Source organism: Lygodium microphyllum, chromosome 8 (genome assembly GCF_053477565.2).
Source record: "Lygodium microphyllum isolate KBCC chromosome 8, Lygodium_microphyllum_v1.1.10, whole genome shotgun sequence".
NCBI lineage: Eukaryota > Viridiplantae > Streptophyta > Polypodiopsida > Schizaeales > Lygodiaceae > Lygodium > Lygodium microphyllum.
The window spans coordinates 5,164,391-5,190,894 of NC_141142.1; the positions used below are offsets into that span (position 1 = coordinate 5,164,391).

At 44.5% G+C, this 26,504-nt stretch overlaps 1 protein-coding gene across 3 annotated transcripts in view; it reads left to right on the forward strand.

The window, feature by feature from the left end:
• Positions 1-25,630, forward strand: part of LOC148031923 (monooxygenase 2-like) — an 81,245-nt gene extending 55,615 nt beyond the window's left edge. For all 3 annotated transcript variants that reach the window (XM_087682509.1, XM_087682511.1, XM_087682510.1), the window contains exons 5-6: positions 9,393-9,618; positions 24,848-25,630. In XM_087682509.1, coding sequence (XP_087538635.1) covers positions 9,393-9,618; positions 24,848-25,389 — 768 coding nt within the window. In that variant the 3' untranslated portion in view covers positions 25,390-25,630. The remainder of the gene's footprint in view (positions 1-9,392; positions 9,619-24,847) is intronic.
• Positions 25,631-26,504: the final 874 nt, after the last annotated feature.

Here is a 26,504-nt window from a genome sequence, read left to right on the forward strand (position 1 = left end):
AGGCTAATCAGCAAGTAATGCATATTTTAGCTCAACACCCCCTCTCAGGCCTAAAATTGAGCTGAAAGGTTAGGCCAAGCATTGTGATGTTTATGTACCCCAAGGCGTTCCAACCCAAAGCAGCCAAGGCATCGGACAAAGGGTGCACCTGGGCGGCCCAATGGCCTACCAAGACTATAGAGACGATGGTTATCTTACCAAGGGAATCCAAGTAGTCATCCCAGAGAGGACATGGCATCGGACAAAGGGTGCACGTCAGCTGCCCAGTGGCTTACCAAGCCCTACAAAGGCGGATGGAACTACATGGATTTTTTTTTTTTTTTGGTTGAATAAGTGAAGTAAATTTGATGGGATGCGGTCGATTGAGTAAAAGTGACCCAGAAGACTGGAGTAGGGAGGGTACACCCAACACATCACAAAATAGTATAAGCTAACCCATCCACTTAGGATGTCGATGATGAGGAAAAATAGATGATGAGGTATCCATGTGATGAAGAAGGATGGTAGTGTGGTAACAACAGCCGCCGGTGGAAGCAGCTTAGGATCCGCGCAAGTGGTGCTCTGCACAATGAGATGCAAAGTATGCTATATGCTAAAGAATGCTCATGCAGCAGGTGCCACTTGGACAGCATTTCTCGTGGGGAAAAAGGATGATGTAATCATACAATGCAAAGGGTAAGGTACAACAGGGGGAAGAAGTCAATGTCGAAGACAAAGTGCTAAAGCTTGTAGAATACCAAGAAGGGTAGGAACCCCCTCTCAACCTGGATATAGATGCCGAAGAAGGAAGAGGAGCCTGATGTCGGTCTTCATATGGTGCTGAGAACCATAAGGAATGAAAGAAGATAAAGTGGATGAAGCACCCCACTAGAAGAGCAAGGTAGAAGTCACCGCCATGATAGCATCGAGAGAGATGCTGCATGATCCGCCTCGGGAGGAAAACCGCCATGTTGGAAGAAGAGCAAGCACTCCTAGGATGATGAAATCATGAAAGGAACGGTGAGCATCTCCACGTCTCTAGCCTAGGGAGGACCAAAGCAATTTGCAAGTTAGCCCTACACTGAAAGACAAAACCTTCGAAAAGAGATGAGAATCTGCAAACACAGAGGTTATGGTGAGATGCTCCAAAGCAAAACAGAATAGAAAGAAAATCTAACTCAAAATAAATGCAATGAATGTGTATGTATGTGAATAAATGCAGCGGAAGACAAAAAATTGGAAAAAACTAAGGATAATGAATCCTATGGGCTCGACTCTAAGAGTGTGAAAAATGAAAGCTAGAGGGTATCCAAAAGGACCTAGAGGCATGTGAGTCGAAGCAGGTGGCGACCATCGTGTATGTGCAGTAGTAGGGCTCTGCCAAGGGAACACTTGATGAGGTGGAGAGGAAGGTGAGATGGATGCATGAAGTGCAACGGGATCAGAACCTGTAGACCAATTAGCCAATCCTTCAGGGGTAGTGAAAGAGATGGGCCGTTGGGGTTGTATGCGAGCCACATGTCCAACAGTAATAACAATGGGTGCTGAAGGAGCAGATGAAGCAGGAGCGGAGGGCGTAGCCCCACTGGACTGTGTAGTCGCAACGGTCTGCAGAGGCTTTTTAGGTGGAAGACCTTGAGCCTTGGAGCAATACTTCTCGTCCACATGGCTTGCTCTCTGGCAATGTGTGCAAAACCGGTTTTTCTTAGGGAGTTGCGGCCAGATAGGTCTAGATTCTTTGGTTCCATCTAAGGAAGAGGAGTCACCCTTTGATTGGCTTGCCTTCGCATCTAGCGAGTTCTTGCCACTAGTGGTGGTCCCTCCCGAAGAAGAGGCAACTAATCCCCTCTGCTCTGAATAAGGCTGTGATGAGGATTTTTTGTGGACTTGATCATACAACCTCGCGTAACGCAAGAACTGGCACTCAAACTCGTAGAAGGTTGGCAATCTAGGTTGGGAGATGATGTGTTGAATGAAATTGAAGTACTTGTCGGACAACTTATTCAAGAAGAATGTAACCTGATTATCATTTGACTTTTGAGAGCCAGTAGTGGCGAACTCGGCAAGTAACCACCTATATTCAGCCAGCTTGACTTTGAGATCATCCCCTTCCTTAATAGAGAACTCTTGAAGCTCAAAGTCGAGATTGATGCGCCGAGTACGATCACGAGCTGTATAGCGGTCGAGAAGGTGACTCCAACACTCTGATGCGAGCGGGAAGTGTTGCAACTGAGAGTGAAACTCAAGAAGCAATCCTTGCATCAGCTTAACATTGGCTGTGGCATTGCGGGCTCTCCATTGACGGATGTAATCAAGGTGAGCTAGTGGGGGGTTCGGCATAGGCTCTAGACCAATGACGAGGTCCCAAAGACCCTAAGACTCAAGCACTTGTTGCATGAAATTAGACCAAGTGGTGAAATTAGACCCGTTAAGACGTGTCTTATCCGTGAAGGAATTCCTGGCCGTTGCAACAGGAGTGGTAGTGCTCGAAGATGGATAGTGTGAAAAAGTGTAGTGTGGGTAGGATGGGGGAGTGGAGTACACTTGGGAATGGGCCCTAGAGTGCCCACCAGGCATGCATGTAGTGTGCAAGGTGGATCCATAGGTAGGGATGGGTTGACTAGGCATGGGCATGGTAGCCACATGAGGAACCCAAGGAGGTGTGACAGGAACACGGTGAGAAGAAGATGGGAATCCCTGCGTAGGTGTAACCCAAGGAGAGTTTGAAGATGCACCATAAGCTGAGGATGGAAACCCCTGCGTATGAGTGGTCATGGGAGATGTGAAGCTGGGGATAGTGAGGGAGATGCCCATCACAGTCGTCCCAGGAGTTATGGGTGTGCTCATGGTCTGAAATGTGAGAGGCACTGTGTTAAAGGGTAGTATTCCCCTAACGAAGTACCATGGTGCAAAGAGGTAGAGAATGGGGTGGAGAAAGAAAAGGTGCTAGGAGCAGAGATGGAAGATCCAACCCCTAGGGTGTGTGATGCAGATGTGGAGTGTAATCCAAGGTTTTGGAAAGATGATGAGAGGTGTGATATAGAAGAGGGTGGGATGGGAGGGAAGTGAGAAGTGTATGTGATATGCTCAAATGAAATAGAAGCTCTAAGTGTATTTGAATTTCGTCCACTTTGTGAGCCCCCTCTATTGAAGTTCACATACGCAAAGCCATCCGGATCCTGTACCTCAAAAGAAGAAGTAGGCGGGTCTCACCGAGTCCATAATGCCATCTCAGGGCCTCCAATGATGGAGAAGCCTGATAAGACATCATAGGAATTGGAGAAGAAGGTGTCTGAGACATTGTGATTCGGTTACGAGTCGTATTGTGTGCCTCGCATAACGACTAGCTCTCCACAATATCCGCAGGATACTCTTTACAAGAGCATCGGCTTTGATACCATGTGAAGGAAACTGCTAGGGTTTGCACTAAGGACACAAAGTGTACGACCATGATAGAAACACAAAGAGACAGACACAAACACAGAGGGTAAAACTCAAACCCTAAACACAAAACTCAAAACTCAAACACAAACAGAAGAAGGGAGAGAGAGAACACAACTCTGAAGTGAATGAATGCTGTAAATGAATTTAAGAGTGTACAGTGTGCTCAAGGGCAGAGCAATGTCGGAGTGTGACGTCCATTGAAGATGGATCCCAAGTCTGTGACCACCAGTCGGAGTGTAGGAGTGCTGAATAGTGAATGGCAACAGGCTGGTCACCAAAACGCAGCAGTCTGGAGGCTGGAAACTGGTAAATGCAGCAGTGTACCACTGATCGGAGGCTGGGAACTGTGCATAGTCTGCTGTAAACAGCAGGCTGAAATAGTGTTGAGAGTGTTAGGGCCTACAATGCTGAGAACGCAGGCTGGCTGACCCTGGAGATGATGGACAACAGGCTGAACAGAAGTCTGGGACAGTCTGGAGTAGTCACCGGCAGCTGAGAGTTGTCGCCTACAGCAATGGACAGGCTGAAGATAATGTGCTTGCAGTCGATGATGGCTGGACAACAGATAGAGGCGGGCTGCAGGCTGGAAACTGGCGCCAATAGCAGTAGAGGGTGTGTGGCAAACAAGGATGATCGCTGAATGGGGGCAGCTTGTCTATTTATAGATGTGGAAAGGCGCCCCAAAAATTAGGGTTTCCACTAAACTCTCTCGAACCACTCCCCGTTTTAGGGTTTCCATTGAACTCTCTTGAGCCGCTCCCCGTTTTAGGGTTTTACTCTAAAAGAGCATTTTTAGTGTGTTTTGGGGCTGTTTAAGAGGCTAATCAGCAAGTAATGCATATTTTAGGTCAACAAATGGTAGGTTGCTTCTTACTACTTGATAATATAGCTTTGTACCAAGGGAGAAATCTTGAGGGACATGTCCCATATAGATACCGCAACATGCGGATAGCAGTCTGCTAGTGGGTCTATAGGGGAAACTTCATGAATGAAGACAATAAGGCTTGAACAAAAGAAATGTCGAGTTGTGTATGGATGAGCCATATCAAAGACTCAACCAAGCTCCAATAGTGGGAGGCATCTGCTAAAGCTCTATCATCTGCACAACAAATTTTGGACTCAAGGTCCATGGGGCATGAGATTGGTTTGCATGTGGACATGCCAAACAACGTAAGTAGCTTGGAGATGCACCAATGGTGAGAAATGAAGATGTCTTGATGTAATTGGTAAACCTCAAGAACAAGGAAGAAATGGAGAGTTCAAGATCTGCTATATCAAACACTTGGCAAAGGATCTCCTATGCACGCTCCACCTCCTATGTATAGCCACTTGTCAAGATTAAATCATCCACAGAAAAGATGATGACTAGATATTGGTTTCCCTTCAACTGATAGTAAAGGTTGTGGTCATGATCTGATCTCTTGAATCCATGCCAAAGAAAGAAGTGGTCAATCCACTAATACCGAGCCCTAAGAGCTCGCTTAAGGCTAGGGCAATTAAAATGTCCATTGTGGTGAGATTGGGGACTAAGCATTAATTAATTAATTAATGATAGTCCTTGGTCAATTTATGTTTGGGACAATTAAATGGTCCATGGGGGACTAGCACATTAAATGTGAATGGGCAATGGCTACAAAGGGTTAATTAAATTACTTTTTAGAAATTAAAATCTGAGAATTAATTAGTTAAATTTGAAAATTACATTTAGAAGGCTATCAAGTTGTAAACTTTCCCATACAAGGCTGAGAGGGGGGCTGTTGTGGCTGGCTGAGGCTGACTCCAGCCATTATGGAGTTGGTGGAGGCTGAGAGAGATAGGAAAGAGGATGTTGCATTAAGTGCCCGCTGAGATAGGAGGGAGGGACAAAGGATAAATTAATTAGTTTTCATAAATTAAAATTTGAAGATTTAATTAGTTAAAGCTTGAAATTACTTCTAGAAGGCTGTTGAGTGACCAACTTTCCTATGCAAGGCTAAGAGAGGGATGTTGGGGCTGATTCTATCTGTTCTAGAGTTAGTGGAGGTTGAAAGAGACAAGGCAGAGGTGGTTCCATCAAGCGCTAGCATTTGAGCCAGCAGAGAGATGCCCAAGGCTAGGTGACAGCAAGAAGAAGGCTTCTGGCAGCAGGGGATTGCATTTTTGACCCAATCAATAGCTGGCTAGAGCATTTCATCCCCTAGTGGTAGCAGGCAACAATATTTGGGGCAGTTCCAAGGGTGTTGGAAGCGATCATAGCCTACTTCTCACAATAGAAATTAGAAATTTCTCTTCTTAGTTCCTTCTCTCATCTACTAATAATCCCTTAGCAATTCTCAAGCATTTCCAGCTTGGGGTGAGTTGTTGCTAAATCCCTAATTTACAGTAGAAATTAGGGTTTCTCAGCCCCCATGAGATTTGTGCCCAATTATTGATGACCCCACACTTTGTATAGTAGTTGAAGGCAAGGAATTTGCAGCTGATCTTAGGAGTGAGCCCATTCTCCATTTATTGTGGTCGGCTTGCAAGAAATTGAAGACCCAATAGTATTCGGATTGTGGGACAATCAAGGGGAAAATTGAATCCAAGTGTTGCTGGCCATTTGTGAGAGCCATTGTATTTGAAGATTGAAGGAGATTAGTCCATATCTTAGTGTGTTTCAACCTTTGGTAATATAGGCATCGTCCAAATCCCATGTAAGCACTGCTTCCTTATGGTTGTTTTCATCAAAATCAGCTGGAATTGGAGAAGGCCACTGAGGACGTTCAATAGCTCCACAAACCACATACCATAACCGCTTCTGTATAAACCAAGCCTTCGTCATAGCACTCCATGTAAGATAATCAAATCCATGTAACTTATCATCATTGGATGTGCACGAGGAGCTATCTGTAGAGGATTTAGAAGAGAAGTAGTGAAAAGAAGGTATTTGGAGAGGGAACACAACCAAACCACAAGCACGAACTAAGGAAAATGAGAGTTCACATGCAGTATTCACCAAAACCTGACTAAAATGAGACAAAAGCTGCTGCAAAAAGTCGAAAAATCAGTCAAAAATTGCCAAAAATAGGAGAAACGACATGATAATGCAAGCGCCCAGCCAAGAGGAGATGCAGAGACACCAAAACGTAGGGTGAAACAGACACGCAGGCTATACGGATGTTGACATAAGCAAAAAACGTAGGTAAAATAGGTTGCTTGGTTGGAGTAGTAGACGCCTAATCAGCAATGGTCAAAACAGTCTTGAAATCAGCGAAGAAATTATAGTAGGAGCATAGATCCTGAAATTTGATACCATGCCAAAAGTGGAGCAGCAATGGAAGTGTAAATATATGCTCTAATAAACTGCTGAAACACAAGACAAAAGAGGAAGGGAAAGAAAGAACATTGAAGAACAGAACACAATATAGATGAGAACTCAGATGATGCTCGGGAAATGGAATCCATATGTTAGACACAAGATTGTCGCATACAATAATGAGTCACTGGCTGTGTGGGCACTAGCACTTGCTCCTCTCTCCACGGGAATTCCAAGTGGTGAACTGACTCACTGAGGAGGAGAAGCCTAGAATATATAGGCATGAATAATGCCATAAAATATGTTAGATTGGCCAGCTTTAATGCTGGCCAATTGGCAGCAATAAATGCTATAAAGCATAAAATGCTACACAATAAAAATGCCTAAAATATCTACATAATGTGCCCAGCCCACAATACATGCTCAAACTCACATATGAGCTGACATACTCTGCTAACAATACAATCTAAAGAAATATTCCAAGAGGTGTCCATTGTTTGGGCCAATCGGATGTTGGCTGTCCAAGATTAAGTGGTGAAGTGCACATTTTCAGATTTGGGAATTTATTGCTTGTTGTAATTTGTGATAAATTAGGTCATTCACCACCCTTGCCAAGATGGAGGGCTGGTTTTACAGACTCCATGAACTGTGGATGTGGACCGATTCTCCACTAACATCTTCAACTAACAAAATTTGAAAAAGGTCTCAAATTAGAAGCCCAAACATACCTCAAAAAGTCATCAAGTAGTAGCATCAGATACTTGGCCTTGGCCAAACATGTGGTGTGCATGGGGCTAGGACAAACTAGCATGGAAAAGCTTCAAGGGTGTAGAAACTTGTGGGGTAGATGCCTCGGGTATAGGCACTGGTGGTATTTTCCCCTCAAAGAGCTAGGGCAAATAGATGGAAATTTGGAAGGGAAATCCATCACCCCTTCATCATATTCCTTCTAATGGCCTGTTGAATAACATCAAAATTGAGGTGACCATAACGGTCATGCCATAAAAGGCCAAGACCCGATGAAAAACAAGTTTCTAGGTTTATGAGTTTGTAAAACCCGTCCTCCTTAGGATTGGACCACAAGATAGCACTCGATGAGTATCCCCCAAAGTCACCTCCTCTTGAGTGAATTCCACACAAGTACCGAGCTGAGTGAGGCCATGTATGGGAAGAAGGTTGAAGCCCAAATCTGGCACATAATGGTTTTTAGCCTGCCGAATGCAAAACTTGTTTATCAGAGAGTAAGGAAATGGTATCCACACCTCAAATAGGCACTGATGCATTGTCATTCATGGTGACTGAGGCCCTTCTGTCATGGAGGTCCTAAGTCTAGTTCTGCTTGTATGTCACATGACTAGATGCTCCACTCTCCACCAGCCAAGGCTTCTCTAGTGACCTAGCAAAAGCAGTTTCCTCCACCTCATAAAGATGGACAAAGGTTGCCTCTGATGTCATGGCCGGTGTAGCCTTAGAATCCTTCACCCCTTCCTTCACCCAAGGCTGAAGGTTAGGGTGCTTCTTAGTTCTTTCAACACTTCTACTCTGGATGACCTATCTTTCTGTGGTGAGGTCATTTGGGGATGACTTTTGGACTTTTTGTCCTCCTCCTTCTCTGAGTGCTCCTTTGGTTTCTTTCCCTTGTTTTGATTTTGATTGCTCCTTGAAGATGTACCAGCCACAAAAACATGACTGGCTGTCCCTGCCCCACCTGATCTAGTCTCTTTATGCTGAGCGTCTTGCTCCAAAATCACGGGACAAGCTCTTTCCATTTGATGGTACCCAAATCCGAGGTGAGGAGATGGGTAAGAATACATCATACTTTGGTGACGAAAGATGTGATAGAAGAGTCACATCCATGTCCTTCGAAGAAACATTCTTCTGTAAAATGCAAGCTCATCCTGTATCTCCTCCATCTAGTTGATGTGGTCCTTCATGGTTGGGGAATTCACAACAGAGTTGTTGCAGCCTCATCTCAAAGGTCATCACAAGCAGGCTGCAGGAGTGTCCATGCCTGGTCAAGACTGTCAAAGACTGTGCAAGGCCCGATCATGGGCTGATCATGATCTGTCCTGGACAGGCAGCAAGGCATGTTTGAGGATTCAGGGCATGTGAGAGTGAAGGATTGCACTTGGGGCTGGAGTGCATCCTATGTCCTTGTACACATCCATATCATTGCTGCAATATAAGATTAAAGGGTCATTTCTGCCTTTGGGATCTTTTATCTTTCTCTGAGTTGTGCATTTAGGAGAGTAGTTCTCACATCTTATTCTCTGATGTGTCTAAATTTGTAATTTTCTGCATCACCCCAATTTTTGACTACCCGCTTTTCTTTTATCCTGACCCTTTGTTGGCTAAGTTCCAAATTTCATTGATATGTAATATTGGGCATTTTTAATCATAATTATCCTCCTCTTCTTGAATTTGGAGTTTTATATAGTGGGTGCTACAAATTCTCCTAAAGGTGAAGGAGAAATTGTTCACGTGTGTTTGAAGCCACAGTCTCAATCATTAAATCTTCAAATGTCTCAATAGTAGTTTACTGTTTGCATTGTTGCATGGTGTCTTCCTTGTATCATAATTTCCAAATCTTCATTGTTTTGTCCCTTTTCTAACATGTGCTGTGTTTGTTTACCAGGTTCTTCCAAATCTTCACTGTTTTGTGCCTATTCTAACATGTGCTGTGTGTGTTTACCAGGTTCTTCTTGGGTGTGATGGAATTGGATCAGTGGTTGCAAAAAAGTTGGGACTAAGTGGAGCACGCTATGTTGGCTACACTGGGATACGTGGTTTGGTGTCATTTCCCAAAGGACATGGTTTCAAGAACACATTACGGCAAACTGTAGGATGCGGTGTGCGAATGGGAATGGTACCCATGGATTCAAAGAATGTGTACTGGTTTCTTGTCTTCAATCATCCTCCAGGTTTGTTTGTGTTCCATCATCAGATCTGAAACATTTCTGCAACAGATAGATATTGTCTTCTGAATTTCTTATTAACATTACCCCCTTTTGAAGAGGTTTTGATTCAAATAGAATTACTGAGTGAGATGCTAAAGTCTTTAACTGAGAATCATGCTGGACCAGTTCTTGCTTCTCTAACTAACTCATTCTATAAGTTTGTTGCCTCCATAAACATTGCATGGAATGTTTTTGCTGCATACATAACTGGAGGAAGAAGACTCTCTTCTGTGAATGTAGAACTAATGAATTACAATGTTGACAGGGATAGAGGCTGAAAGCCTGCTGACAACTCCTGTCAAAGATCAGAGATGACCTAGAAAACAAAACTGTGAAAATGTATGTGAGCTCTGCTGACACAACAGCCAGGCTACAAAAACTGGGGAAAAAAAACAGTTTTTTGAACTCAGACCTTGGGACCACTAATTAACTTAGCCATGGTTGGCAGGTGTGAAAGTACGATATGGTATGGTACGATTTAATATGGTGCTAAAAGCATGGTATGATACCTGTGGTACAGTATAGTATGAACTCTTTTGTATGTGGTACTAGCGCAACTATATTTAACTCAGGTGGGATGTTTGGAAATGCCAACACCATCCTGTGCTGAAATGCATGCCTTGTTGGAGAGTATCATGTTGGAAGTGCAACAGAAGAGAGAAGATAGTAGCAATAGGGAAAAGACAGCTTGATGAATGAACAAGAGATATTCCCCAATAATGCCTGAGATCACATGAGGGTGGATTAAGGTAGCTTGCATATGACCTTTCATGTAGAGGAAGAGGCTGACTTATAAGAATGAGAAGTAGCAACTCTAGAGTAATGTTAAGAATGGTGAGTGCCAAATGCTATCCCCTAGTAGATGGGTGTCTCTACCGAACACATGTTTCCACTACAAAATAATTGCAAGGATAACCACAAAAGATTCCTATCATCCATTTAATTAATTGTTTAGTGTTGAATAAAGCTACATTGGTAATTGTGGGGATTATAGTTGGGGGCCATGATTTAACCTTATGAAACTTCAGATTTACTTTTAAGGCATTTTGCACACTTTATGAACCCTTGTGAGAAAATGTCATGCAACTCTGCGTAATTGCCCAGCCTATAAACAGGTAGAAAGATATTCTCAGTTAAGTGTGCTCTTTAGTTGTCATCAATGCTAACTAATGAAGGCTAGATGATAGAGATCTCTAGGCTTTATTATTAGCAACTACATCCTCGCCATTTGAGAACAACAAGTCAATGATTGCAAGGACATGCATCTAGTCACGCTTGTCCTATGGGCAAGGGGTGTATTTGGTCAAAGGCCCATAATTAGACTTACTTCGTGATTACTTTGAGCATTGCAGTGATAGCTTCCAAGTCGACCGATGAAGTCTTCTAAGTGTCCATCTCTATACAGACTACTTCAGTTCGACTCCCAAAGAACATTAATCCATTCCCCTTATCCTCAATTACTGTTGTACCTCTCATCCACGGTCTTCCTAGCAAAATGTCGTAATCTACCCCCTTCATGACAATGAAGTTGATTGAAAATTGGGCACTATTTTAATTGGCAATCCTTCAAAACTCCAAATGGCCTAACCTTTGTGCCATTAGCCACATCATATTGAAGCTAGTGGTTTCCACTAGGATGTACCTCAAGCTTGTAACATAGAGTGATTGAGAATACTTACTTCTGCCCTTGTGTCCATGATTTGTTTTCGAGTTGCATCTCCTAGTGCAACAATTGGAAAGACTGCATGCGGATTGGACTCAAGTTGGTGGTACGGACTTGGCTTGAGGAGTTGCTGCAGATTGGAATTGAGTTTAAGATTGGACTTCACCTTGATTGCCTCAAATTGGTGGGCTTGATTTTCCTCAAATTGAATAGACGTGATGGGACAACTTGTCTCAAGTGAAAATGAGACAAGCCAACTTGTCTCAAATTGTCAACTTGAGGTGCTTTGCATGATGTTCTCGACGTGGGGTGTCAAGTTGACTTGCTCTGAGTTGGTGCTATGGGTTCGACTCAAGGTGGAGACTCGATGGGAGGCTCAAGATGATGTTGTGACAGTGTCTCAACTTGGAGGCTCGACGGCTACATACTAAGTTGATTTTGCGGGATATGTCTGGAGTGGAGACTCGACTATGCCTCAATTTTGGCTCCGCATGCTTTTGCATTTTGTTCTTTCTAGCGAAGGCTTTGTGAAGGCAATGTATGTCGAGCTAGTGAATGTTGCTTGTGTCTTGAGCCACTTGGGCTTGTTTATGTCGATCTTGTTTTGAATCACTGAGGTTCATTGCTTGCCTTGAGCCGATCCCACATGCCTCAAGTCAATTGGTGACTCAATTGGTTCTTAAGTAGAGGACTCTTGTGTGTCAAGTTTCGTGTCTCAAGCTGAAGAGGGTTTGTGTCTTCGTGCCCTTACCTTAAGCCACTATAGGTGAATGAATTGAGCCAATGCGTTGAGTCAATCTAGGCTTGTGTCTTGAGCTATGTAGGATCTGGAGCCTATCGGCTCGTAGGCTAGCATCTTCATGCCAATTGGCTTATGTGTTTCGAGCCGTAGAAGATGGCCTGTGTCATGTCAACAAAGGCTCTAACGTGGTTGACTTGAACCACAAGGCTTTGAGTTGACGTGTTCTACCGATGCCTCGAGACAAGATGGCAAGCCTTGCTTCAAGTGGACAAAGGCATGAGCTTGCCTCAAGTTGGTGAAAACATGAGCTTATCTTGAGCCAATCAAGCACTTGCCTTGAGCTATTGAAGCCAGAGCTAAGTGCTTCCATGACGAGAATCACAACCGTATGTCTCTTAGTGTGTTTTCTTTTGCCTTGAGAGGGTGGTCGTCTTATGTCATGCTATCAAGAACATGTATGAATCATGCATTTACTCTCATGGATGGGAGGTCATGAGCTTAGGGTGCTCAAGTAAAGTTCAAAAAAACTCTTAAGCATTGCTCAAGATGCAAGAGGCCTATCCCATGAGGGTGGGAGACTAAGGAGGTGCTCAAGCAATTGGTATGACAACTTGCGGAGTGGTGCTCCTCATGGTCAGTGTTGCCAATCAATTCCGCAAAGTCGTAGGCTACCCCCTTCGACCCACAAGCAGATTTCAACAGATGATTGAGTGATTCTCAGCATAAAGAAGCAAATTACCAAGCCACATGCATGTAAACCCCTCACATGTTGAAAAGGTAAGCCCAAGTACTAGACTAGGTCTAGATGGCCATTGTCTATTTCCTTATTATCTCCGTTTGTGCCCTTGAGCATGGGAAGGCCCTTGCTAGTTCAAAACGTGCAAATTTTCAGTAAAAGATCTACAATTTCATGATTTCCAAGGTTTTAGGGTTGTGGAAGCCCAGAAAAGATCAAATTGTGTGTCATGGGGAACCCCCACTAGCTCATTGGTGCTCCAGAGAACCCCAAATGTGCTTGTAGTTCAGTAAAAACCCTAACCAACCCAAATCATCCAAAAAACCAGAAAATTGCATAGGATGAACTGAATTTTATGTGTGTAAAACCCTTGATGCATACAAATTCAACTCACCAAACTATCCCCCATCTATGCCCGTAGAGAACCTAGTCAGTACCCAATGCAGTTCTTGTAAATCACATCAGTTTGATGTCTCAAATCATCACTAGCAATTGATACTACTAGCTAGTCATCTTGCATGCTAGCTAGTTTGGCCCTGTCTTTATCCAAATTTTGAGCTTACAATACTGCATCAATTTTCAGCAAAATTTCAGTAAAAAACTCTGAAAATCTCAGAAAATTTCAGCCAACTTCCATTTAGGTCTCAAACAAGACGAATTTTCAGTCCACAATCCTGTCAATAACCACGATGACTAGCTAGTCACAGTTGTGCTGATTGCTATATGGGTTGCTTACTCCAATATACCAGAAATTTCTTGAAAATTGCAGAGAAGAACCAGTGAATTCTCAGTAATTTTGTTAGCATTTTCATTCCATACAAATTTGCTCTAACTGTGTCATTCCCTGCAAGACAGTGTTTTTAGTCATTATTGGTTCTACCCGTGACTTAAGAATTCGAAAAACCTGCGGAAATCTCTCAGATTGCTATCGGAAAATTCAGAATTAAACCAGCAAATCAACCAAGATTTCATGCAACTTTCAAGTGCTTTTTCACTTCAATAATTGGTCACAACAATGTGCATACACATGATGTTTACTGCCACCTAAATGTAAACAGCATCTAGCTAATTGTGGTCAAGCACTTAGCCTATGTCATGCTTAGTATTCCCATGATAAAAATTGGTGAAAAATGAGTAAATAATCAGAAAAATGAGCAATTTTCTTGATTTCTCAAATCATGAAGCATCGCCACTCAAAAATACGTGACGGTTCCTAAAATGCAATTAATCATGATTGTAGACAAGTAGTGATATATATTTTTTTGGGTTGTATTTTCTAGTTTTTTATGAATAAAAAAAAGTTTCCTAATCTAATCAATCTCATCTAAGATCTTGCTCTATTCAAAGAAAACAAACAACGCTCGCACGGATTGGTTCCCTTCCAACCGGTCTTCCTAAAGTAATGATGGATGATACAGAGCTCTGTTCAGACCAGCTTGCTTATTTGACTCGTGTAGTTCCTGTTGATGACCACTATCAGTGTTGGAGGAGTTAGGATGCTATGTGGATCAAAGAGGGCATGTGGCGTTTGCTTCTTCTACTTACTGGAGGAGAGAGTCGCTTGTGAAGCCTCTATTTTGGTGGCAAAAACTTTGGATACGCATTGGAGACCCTTCAGTCTTTAGCCATGGGAGTCCTTGCTCAGGATTGCTCTTCGAGTGTTAGTGAGAGAAACTGGAGTGCCTATTCTCTCATTCACACAAAGATTCGCAATCAGCTTAGCACATGACAGTTAGAGTGGCTAGTCTATTGCTACACTAACTTATGCATGATGAGGGCTATGATGAGCATGGGTAGTCCAAAGCAGATATACACTTAATCATAAAATTCAAAACTTTTTGTTTAAAACTTTAAAGTTTATACTTTACAATTTAGACTTTAGCATTTACAATCTTATGTGCATTGTGTAGGTGAAACTTGATACATTTAAGTTGATGAGCGATACTCTTTTGAGTGTACATCAAGAGGTGGATGAGGAGATAATCTTTGTGGAGCTCTATAGAGAGCTTATAGTAGTAGATACTCATGACATTCGTATTCAATATGCTTGTAGGCAAGGAGTTCAAGTAAGTGGTAGCAGAGGCATGGTCATTCAACACTCTCCAACATCAAGGAAGGGTGGTGCGAGTGGCTTGCAGACATATGTAAGGTAGGACTCTAGTAGCTTCTATCCTGTGCCTCATGATGACATTTCCCCCTTGCCTACACAACTAGCGCCTAGGGAGCCATCATTTGATGATGATGATAATCTCATTAGTGAGGATGAGTATGAGAGTGTCTCATCATCCGATGCTGAGGAGTCATCTTCAGATTCTTGATGCGTACTCAGATGGTTCTGATGATGATAGTGATGTCTCGTCATAGATTCGTAGGTCTTTCTCTTTTTGGTATCTACTATCACTGTATCCAAATGTCACTATGATCCATCATCCATGTATGTAATAGATTCTAGTTGTATCGCATGTTGCATGCAGCGCATGCGACCAGGAGGGCCTCCCTCATGTGTTTACCTTATTTTGTAATGAAATGGCTATTTCCACTTTAAGCATATGTCCTATCATTTAATGATTTATGGTTTTTTTAAAGATTAGGTTAAACATTTTTGTCGTACTAACATTGTACCATACCTTATAAAATCATAAGGTACCATTTAGTACCGTATTTTATCGTACCATACTGTATTGTATCTTTTGTATCTAACAACTATGGTTGGAGAATCAACCAAAGAGATTGTGTTGTATTGGCAATAGAACCAAAAATGTAGGTCGCCTTGCCTACATGTCGGACCTAGATGAAAATACGCATATCAATCATGTGCTCTCATTAGTCGAGATTCTCACAGCCTCTCATATTGCGACGAGTGCTTCCATAGTTTCACTCCCTATGAATCTCATAGACTAGATCACTCAGAAGTTCCGAAGGAGAATAGATGACTATCTCACAATAGATGGAATAAGAGAAATCTCACTAGTAGTTGTAGTCTAGGATGTCAATGAGTTTCTCGTGCTCCATTGATCCCACCGTGCTTGCTATCATAGATCGTTGCCGATCTAGACTCCACAAGTTCCATAAAAGAGGGAATTGCTGTGCTCAAACCTCCAATCCGTGCAATTGCAATCTCTCTCTCTCTCTCTCTCTCCTCCCTTTGTTTTTCTCCCTATCACCCACTTCTTAGGTCCTACTCTTTTTACAATAGTCTCTACCTATCTATCTCACAAACTAGAGTAGAGTGCAAGGAAGTGAGAAGATGGGTTGGAGGTGTCTTGCAACTAAGATGAGGATCACAAAGAAGAGAGTAAGCTATTGCACTTGCACACAGAATCTCTCTCCCAAGCTTGCATGCAACACATAGACACAGGAGATTCTTAGGAGAAGAGCAATAGAAAATGGAATGAGAGCTAAAAGAAGAAGATAAGCATTTTTGATTTTACACACTCTAGAATACCTTATACAAAGGTCTTCCTAACTTAAGTATGGGTTTTTTTTTTTTTTGTGGTTATAAGTGGATAGGGCCTTACTTGTGGGCGGTGCCTCCTATACATGTTTCTCGGGTCTCTGGTTACTTGTTTGGTAGTCTTTAATTTTTCTTGGCTCATTCCTTTTGCACGCTTTAAGTGCGCATTAAATAATTTTACAATTTGCATGGGAGTCAGCCCAATTGAAACCGGCCTGTTCACTGGAAAGGGCGGAAGTGTACAACCAAAATACATAAATGCTTTCACCCAATTAACAGTCGCCCACTTTACCTGAACTTAAAGACACAGAATCAAGAAGAAATATAGGAAGCTAGAATGCTCCTGTTGCCACACAGACACCCTGTTGGCCCCTAAGTTAGGCGCCCCTTGCGGTATTTCTTTATTTTTAAAAAGGAGAAAGTACAATGGGCTGTTTTTCACCTATTCTGGGTGAAATTTGACAGCATAACAGTACAATTACTGACCCAAATCAAGTTGACCAGGAGGGGAAACTCTGCCCAAGTCTGAATCTTCTGGTTGGAGTGCAGAATTGACAATTTCAGCCTGCTGTATTTACTGGTTCAGACCTGTTCTGAAACCTGTTTACAACTCTTACTGTTCCCTGTACTATTCAGCCCATTGTAATTACTGGTTCAGACCTGTTCTGACACTTATTTTCAGCTCATATTGTTCCTTGCACTGTCCTGCATCATCTGGGCCAAATGCCCCTTGATTCTGACATCAATTGGGCTCTGAAATAGCCTCTGAACAGTCCAGAATCAGAACTGATTTGGTGCTGTTTCAGACACCTGCTTGGTGAGGTTAACACCCTCACCTGTCCCTGCTGGGAACTGCAAACAACTGCTCCTGTTCCTGAAGAAAAGAGGCTCTTGCCTCATGCAAAAACAGCATATTCCACACAGCTGTACCTGAGTCAGAAGAAAGGCCCTTGATTCTGCAGCATAACCATACTGTCAAAGAGAGAGAGAGAGTAGGAAGCAAGCTCAAGCCTCTGTGTATCATAGACAAGGTAGACCAGCTCTCAAGAGCTCTCCATCTGCAGCAATCCATCTCCCTTTCACCAAAAATGAGCCCCCCATGCATTGAAACTCGTTTTTGTGCTGCCCTATCTCTCTCTTTTGGGAATTTATGCCCAAATTGTGACACATGGCATACATGTAACAATTTTCCTGTTTAAACCTTTAGGTCTAAAATTCTCCATCCTCGGTTCAAAATTTGACCTCGGCACAGACCAGAGGATTAATCCTTGTACAAAAATGAAGATAATGACGCGAACAGATTCTGGGGTCCAAAAATAGTAACTCCCTAAATTTTAGGAGTTGCTTCCATTGCTTCCCCACTAGTCTTCTGACCATCTTTGCTGACTATGGCTACATCCAAATTTACAATGTAGCTCAACTGAAAGTGAATTTTCACTGATGACCCCACATGGACTAATCTTTTGGAGATTTGTCCATCTTCACTTTGAATTAGTCTCTTCCAGGCTAGTTCTTCAACACACTTGTCCATACACACTTTCACAAGTCTCTTCCAGACTTGTCAATCTACAGTGCCATCAGTCTCTTCCAGACTTGTACTGGACCTTAACTGTCCAGTCTTGACTCACTAGACATTCCTGTCCGTTTCACAAACTGGCCATGCAACTTAGGCGTTTAGATTTCAAGAGGGATCCTTCCAAAAAGAAAAACCAAATAAAATATGTAATAAAGAAATCAACAAAAAGGTAATAGTTGTCACAGTCTTGTGACACCAATACTCGAAAAATAATTTAAAAGCCTTTTCAAATTTCTAATTACTCAAATTTACAAATTTTTCAAAGTAATGTGCTCGCAGAGTCCCTGCTATTTTTTGTCGTCCTTTGCTCTTGCGCTTTCTTTAGGTCTTGTGTTGTGTGGATTTTTCCTCTTACGCTTCTTTGCTTAGCTCCAAATTTTTTATAGGTCTTTGCCCAAATCTCGCTTTTTGAATTTACATTTTGCTTGCTTCTCCTCTTGCTTCCTGATTCTGCATACAGTTAATAGTGTTGCCATTGCCTTTCCTTGGAAGGTAGGCCTGAGAACTCTCGCTACTCATTTGGCAATAGCGTTGCTAGCTCCCTACCAACGTGTCGGTGCCCTCACCCCCATGCCTCGTCTAACTGCGCTGCTGCTTCCCCCTCCCCCCCCCCCCCCCCCCTCGCCCCTTGCTCGCCGTCAACGCTACGCCACCACATCACGCTTCCCCTGCCTCACCATCGCATCACGCTGCCCCCCCGCCCTATGATCCCTACCTTCACGCTGTGCCTGTGCCCCCCCCCCCCCCCCCCCCCCCCCCCGCTCTGTGTACCATTGACCTCTCCCGGGTTCTCTTGTCTCTTCCACCCTGCGGCCACCTGCCTACACACCTCCCACGCCGTCATCTGTGGCGCTCGGCGCCTCTACCGGCATCAAAAAGAAAAAAACAGAATCCAAACCTACCCCCCCCCTGCCCGTCTTCCCCTCGCCATCGCCCTCGTCCCCTCTCCCCCTCCCCCCGGTTGCTTTCTCCATTTGCACCAACTCCCCTTCCCTCCGGCAGTACAACAGTGTGTTTGGTAGGTTCTCAGTAGGGAAGCGCAATGGAAACCTCTGGTCAGATGCCGGTGCATTCTGGGAGTGCCCCCTAGTCAAACACCTTGCGCATTGTCCTCTCTGAGGAACAGCTCTTGGCCGTCCGTGCCATTGAGCTGGAGCTTAAAGAAACAACAATTTTCGGCCAGGTGTAGGACACTCTCCAGCCAGGGCCCAGCTTCGGGATTGGCTTCACTCCATGCTGCGCATTGGCATAGTGCAGATCGTGGAGGTAGTCCTCATGGGCCGTGGGATCTTCATGGTTCGTCTCACCTCTGCGGATGCAGCTTGGGAGTTAGTGGAGAGCTCGCCCTATGCCATTCACGAAGGGGGTCATTCACATGGTACTGGTACAGCGGCTTCACAGTGGAGTCATTCAAGCTCTACAATAGTTTTCTCCAACACCCAGTTACTTTACTTTTTCCCGGACTGGTGGTAGAGTACTGCTAGTTAGTGGAGGACTTTGATTAGCTCTTCGGCACAATTCTCCCTGCCTCCTTCGCAGATGTTGTGACAGCTGCAGGAGTCCCCAAGGTACGGGTGGGCATGAAAGAGACAGAGTATATCCAAGTTTCTGGAGATAGAGGCTGGATGTCACTCTTTTAGGCAGCATGTCATTGTGACCGGGCAACCAGGGCAGTGCTTGTACTGCCATGACTTTGGGCATTAGGCAGCTGACTATACGCGCTTTGGAGCCAAGGTGGCTCCGTCAACAAGCCCACAGGTGGATGCTGACGGCTTCACACGGGTCCAGAGACGACAGAGAGAGCTTATGATAGGGTGGACTGGGATTTCCTAGAGGGCACCATGGCGAGGTTGGGTTTCCCACAGGCTTGGATTCATGGGGTCTTTGCACTTTCCAAATCGGCCACCAGCAGGGTTCTCATAGGTGGTAGGCGTGGGAAGGAGTTTCGGCTGGAGAGATCGGTTTGGCAGGGCTGCCCCGTACCTGTTCCTACTCTTTGCGGAGGCAATGTCTCACTTCCTCAGGTCCCGTATGAGCGGTTTACGCGACCTCCGACTTCCAGTGAGAGAGGAGATACAGTTGCTAGACTCAGAGTATGCAGACGATACAACACTCTACATAGAGGACGATGAGTTGATGTTGGAGAGAGTGAGGCTGGCCCCTGAGGTGTTCTGTTTAGTAGTGGGAGCAAAAATCAACTGGCGAAAGTCGGTTTTCTCACAGACCCGGACTCTAGCACAGAGTGGGGCGTCCACCTTGGATTTAGATGCGTAAGCAGAGGGTAGATCGTCCGGTACTTATTATTCCAGGTGGGACTTGACATCACTCCCGCCCAACAATTTCTTCCAGTCCTCGATTCTATTCGGAGGAAGTTGACCTACTGGAGCACGGCTCGTCTCTCACTAGCCGGCCGAGCCTTGGTGGTTAACCAGGCCCTCCTAGTAACGGCCTGGTATATCGCCTCATGTTGGTGTTTCTTCTCATCTTGCGTAGTGCAGCTTCGCCGCCTTGTGCGGAACTTCCTTTGGTCCGGGTCTAACAACTCCAGGGATTCTTGGGCCAAGGTGGTGTGGGCGACCATCATACGACATCGTTTAGAGGGAGGGCTTGGGATCATAGACCTAGAGTTTCAGAGTATGGCCCTCTTGGGCAAGCTAGTTGTACGCGGCCTCACACCTTGAGGGCAGACCTGGAAGGCCCTACTGCATGAGGGTCTTCAGGATTATAGACCGAGGCTTGGCGGTGAGTGGAGGCCGTCCCTGAGATGGATCTTCACGTCAGCCCAGATCACCCTCCCCAGATCACCTTTCCTACGCAGCTTACTCCGCGTGTGGTAGGGTCTCCGTAAGGCCCTAATCTAGAGCCCCCCCAGGTCGCTAGGAGGAGATAGACCATCAGCTAGTGATATGGAATCCCCAGGTCAAAGATCGGGAAGGGGCAGAGATTGGTGAGCGCCCCCACATCCAGTGGGCTGGTTGGGAGGCCGGCCTGACTTGCACCATCAGGACATGGTGGGAGGTGTACAGGATGGCGGACGAGGAGGTGTTGCAACGAGTATCAGGCTGCCAGAGAGGAGTGGAGCTGCGGCGAAGGGAGATAGACGTAGTAATACCTCTCGAGTGGCTTGCTCCCCCGATACAAGTGCTGTAGAGCCCGGGGAGGTATGGGCCGCTAGGTTCTTACCGACAAGCATCTCCTTACAGGTGGCAGGTAGAGTGGGTGGCGCCCCACAGGGGACTTTTTTTACTGTTCAGGAGGGGGGGCGTCTGGCCCTTGACAGAGGGCAGCAAGATGAGGGATTAGTCGCCCTTTCATGGAGGAGGATTCGGGTGGTGGGCCTTCAGGGAAAGACATGGCGACTGGACCCCTATGTTTTCTGGAAGGAGTGGCGCCTTTGGATCTGGGAGGGCAGACCACTTGATGAGTTGGAGTGGGATCCAAGAGAGTGGCTATGGCCGGCCATGGCAGTTGCCAAGAAGCCACCGAGGTTCTTGGAATACACTGCCAGGATTGGTAGACACGTATTGATGCAGGAGAACATGGATTGGGTGCCCCTCACGTAGTAGGCATTGGGCGGAGCACAGCATCATGGAGCCGTTCCGACAGACCTTTTGGCACTGCCTATGGGATAGCTAGAGGCCGAGGAGGGTATCGTACTTCTTATGGCTGGTGGCACATGGAGGCTTAGTGGTGGGAAGTAGGCTTGCCCAGATGCCGAAGGAAGGAGGTTGTAAGTGCTGCACACAACAGCCTTTGGAAACCCTCAAGCACTGCCTTTGGTCATGTGAGGAGCATGCTGCATCCTTCGCCGTATAGCACCCAGCCTTGGATATATCTCATGGGGAGCTTTCTGTTGGCAGGCAGTCAGCTAGGGCCGGCACCTTCTGTATGAGGCCGGGATGCAAGACACGATATTCATCATCGAGGCAGGGTCATGCGCAGTGGTCGGCTTGGAGGCGCTACCTATCCGTCAACTACTGGAGCCCACAGCAGACCATTCCGAGGTATGGGAGATCATAGGGAGTCTTATTGGATGGCATATCTGGAAGGTGCGGTGTCAGGAGACTTTCGGCGTAGAGAGACTTTCAGCACAGGCGACCTTAGCAGAGCTCTGGACCTCCATCATCCACTCCATCCGTGGCCGTTGGGATCAGGTGCAGGGCGAGTCTAGGGCTCATCAGGAACTCCGTAGTCATTTCATGCATACTTGGGGTTGTCTAGGACCTGTTTTTTGTAATGCAGGCAGGCAGCTCCAGATGGCGATACACCCCCACCGCGCCCCCCCCCCCCCCCCCCCCCCCCTACATGGCTTGTTGCCCCCATCCCCCCCAAACCGCCTTGAGAGGCTTGTATTCATGATGTATTTGTGACTTTGCATCAGCTCCAGCTAGTCTGTTGAGCATGAGCACTCCGTTGTAATCAGTTTTTCTGAGTAATATAATCAGCCACATTTTATTTGCAAAAAAAAAAGAATTCCCGCTACTCTCCATTGATCATATGCTTGCCACCCAAGACCTTGTCTCTCTATATGCCCAATGTGTTTGTGCTTTCTTTGTAGAGCCTTGACCATCCATGAAAATCTGAAAACCAAGTTTTTGTTTCGCAATTAAAATAGGGGCTACTTACACTACTCAAATATAAAGGTATTACAATGGTTCAAGAGCATGTGTGTACTCAGAAACTGCTCATAGTAAAGACAATGCTACATTAGATTAGTAACAAAACCTCTTGTTGTGGCCTGGGCAAAGATGGAAATGAAGCCAAGGTGAGAGGAGATTCAATGACGGGTGTTATACCACATTGTGAAGAACAAAGGAAGGGACACATGCACCCTTGAAGATGACTTGAGGCCCCTTAAAGTTGGTCTCAGCCTTATAGGGTAGATGACACCTCAAGTTGAAAGACTATCTTTGTTGACAGCTCCCTAGGTAATGCACCCTAGACTCGACTTCAGGTGGAGTCCTACAAGCACTTGTTGTGAAACTACATACTATTTCCCAAAGACAATGCTTTGGGTCTCCAAGCACAACTTGGTGCATCTCAGACATGCCCCATCATGTTGGATGTGTGCCAACCAACTACCAACAACCAGCCCATTATGAGGGATCAACCACAAGGGTACCTATCTTAATTGCCAATTGTTGTGCAAGTGTCTTCAGAAGTGTCATTGAAGGACTTCATGAAGCTACGTACAAACCAATGCTAATTGCTTCTAATGGGCCTCCAATCAACACGACCCTGCATCAAGATATGCCTACTAAATGTGTACAACAAACTGTGCCAATCACAATACTGAGGAGGTTGGGCCACCACCACTTGCCTAGATCCTACAAGGCTGACCCCACCCAAATCAAAATGTGCCACTCATGAATCATTTGACATACAAGGTCAAGCAACCAAGTCTTCCCACTTAGACCCACCAGTCTAATTCTCCAATGGAGGGGTTGGCCCTTGTTGCTTTCCATCTTGGATAAATTTGCCACCTTTGTACAATGAAGAATGTGTCAACCAACAACTTGAATCAGCATGTCCCTTGGAAAACCACCTAGAAGAACATAATGGTATCCTAATTGTCATGTTAGAAGGCTCTAGTCACTCTACTAAGATAGCTAGCTCCACCTCTTGTATATGGTCAACCAAGGCGTCTTTGAAACTTACCTAGATGCCCTAAGAGACATCTATGTAGTTGTCTACCACCTCCATGTGTGAACACACCTTTGTGTGTCTGTGTTAGCGTGTGGACACATCTTAGTATGTGTAAGTCTAGGGTTAGGGCTTGGGGTAATCCCTAGGCCGATAAAATAAAGCCCTTCCTTTTTTCTCTCTCACTTATGTGTTAGTGGCCAAGGCTTGGCTGGCTGCTTGTTGCTGCAAAGGGAGAGATAAGCCACAGGCCCTGGGAACTGGCATCAATTCCAATGGATGCTGATGATGGTGTTAATAGTTACGCCTTAACTATTGAGCTTGACTTGTGGACCTGTAATAGGCTGTGGTAGAGAAGCCCAAACTTAAGAGATAATAAATACTTGGAATTTGGCGAGAATCGCGATAAACAGGTGAATCAGGTTTTAGCTGTGAAGTTGCAGCAGAACCAACAGTGCCGTCCTATGGGCTGATGGTGCTCATGTTAGTGATCACTAGGGTGGTTCATAGAACTGGATTTCCAGCCAAGGTTGCTTAGGCTACTTTCATTTGGCTGGGTGGTGAGCTTTTCTGGATCTCTCTTTTTGTGTCTTATATTCCAACTCTTAGCTATTATGCTTTTAGTGCTGGATTAACTAGGAAATGATTACAATTTCTCTGCATTTTCAAGGAAGATGCTAATTTGGTCCCGAGCAGTGTTCCCAAGTTTGTCTAAGAATGTAGTCTTTTATGGAAATATGGAAATGGCCATCTCGAGGACACTCGGCTTCCTGAGGTGCACAGTTTTCAGCAGGTGTTTGCTGCTGCCTGAAAATGAATGCAGACATAATTCCTCCTATCCAAAGTCATGACAGTGCTCTAACATCATTAGCTTGTCATACCACCTTTGTTGGTTCAAACTCAATCTGGACGTGTATGTCAACACGCCTTGCTTGTTGGCATGATTTAGGTTACAACAAAGTACATCCTCTGAGCAAACTCTACCATGATGGTGCTGGCAAGACTGTAAGCACTTTGTTTTTGTTGCTGAGCAGCCATCCTGACTAGCCTGAAACTTGCCACGACAAACCACGTCACTATGACAGGCACAGAGTTTGAAACACGAATGATACTGCCTCTGATGTGAAAACTTACTGTATGTAAAAAGAAAATCCGAGTAACCTCAGCAAATTATTATATGATTGCTGATTTTAGATGTTGAAAGTTTTAAATTTGTTTAGCGCCAAGAATGCGTGATCTGCATCTCTAGAAATAATGAGTGTTAGAATCAATCAACTTGTGCAGTTTCATCGTCTAAGTTGGTTTCGAAATTAGGTTACCCCTTTGTGGGATACTGATCTCTTCTTTAGGTAACCTGATCTCCCATTGTTGGCATGCAGGTGAGAAAGTTACAGATCCTCAGCTCATCAAAGAAGAGGCCTTGAGATATGTAGAAGGATGGCCACAGACGATCATTGATGTGGTCAAGAGATCTCCAATAGAGACATTGAGTAGGTCTGCCATCTCTGATCGATGGATCTGGCCATATGGTGGACCAAAGCTCTATAAGGACGGGGTGACGGTAGCAGGGGATGCCATGCATCCATTGACACCGAACCTTGCTCAAGGGGGGTGCTGTGCCCTTGAAGACGGTGTCATTCTTGGCCATGCGCTGTCACAAGCATTGGGGGGGGAGCAGAGGGACCCAGGACTGCCTGAAATGAAGAAGATTGAACTTGCTTTGAAGTTGTACGCAAAGCAGAGGAGAAAGCGGATGTTCCCATTGTCTGTCCAAGCATATGCAATGGGTGTTCTTTTGCAGGCAGACAAAGAGCCCTTCTGTTCACTGCGACGCGCTTTCCTGCCCAAGCTACTCACTGTTGACACATACATTCACCCCACGTTTTTTGATTGCAGCACTTGCCATGATTCTGTCTATTGAGGGTTCCAAGCCTCTCTCGTTTCTGATGGCGTGTGTAGTGTGACGATAATATTCTCCTTCAAAGGGAGTTTATAATTCACAGGCAAGGACAAATAACTATTAGTAATTACTATCAGCTGAGTTCATCGCTAGTAGGTTTAACTGCTCTTAGCTTGGTCATTGCATTAATAACTGTTAATAACTGGCCATAAGCTACTCGCATGTATCAACTCTCTATTGTGCCAAGTGTTTCTTTTTATGATGTGGTATTTATCTTGTCATAAAGGTATTTACAGCATCAAAGATGAGATGCACCAGGGGCAAACCCTTACCCCAAATACACACGGAATCTTTTGGAGCCTTAGTTTGGAACAACTTTATAAACATTAGCAAGTCCTTCAAACTCATAATGTTATCCATAATCTTGTAACGCTCTATAGCCAAAAATGTCTCTAGATAGCACAATATCCGTCATCGTTCACATGCACTTGATGATAAACGCTTTGGTGGCATTCCAAACCTTCAAAGAATCTTCATTCATACTCCAAAAGAATTCTACAAAGGTGCATATTGATCTTTTCATGAAACCCACCTTTGCCTAGGACCAAAAACATGGCTATGCACCACCAACTTCTTAATTGCCCAAACAAGACCATCATTACATAAACATTGCATTTCATCAAGAGTATAGTCCTCGTAGATATGTTTTATAGGAGCTTGTAAATGTGGCAAATTAAACATGACTTGCCTAACAAGATGCAATAAGGAACCATAATTTAGGTAGCCAAACATACATGCCACCACTTAGCATCATTCCTAGAATAAGTAGGAAAAACACACGCATCATCTACACTCCTCTTAGAGGCATTTATCCTATGAAGTCCACAATACTAGGTGATGTAACAATAATATCACCATTGTTGTCATCATGAACTATACATCTATAACCATTGACAAAGATAACAATAAAGTGAAGTTTTATGGTTGTAGAAACTAATAACCGATCCTTTTTTATATTGTTATATAAAATACTCCTTGGGGATAATGTATCTCCTTAGTTGATGTATCCTATACCTTACCAACATCTTTTAACAAAGTATGTGTAATCTACATACTAAATAAATCATTTTTTATAA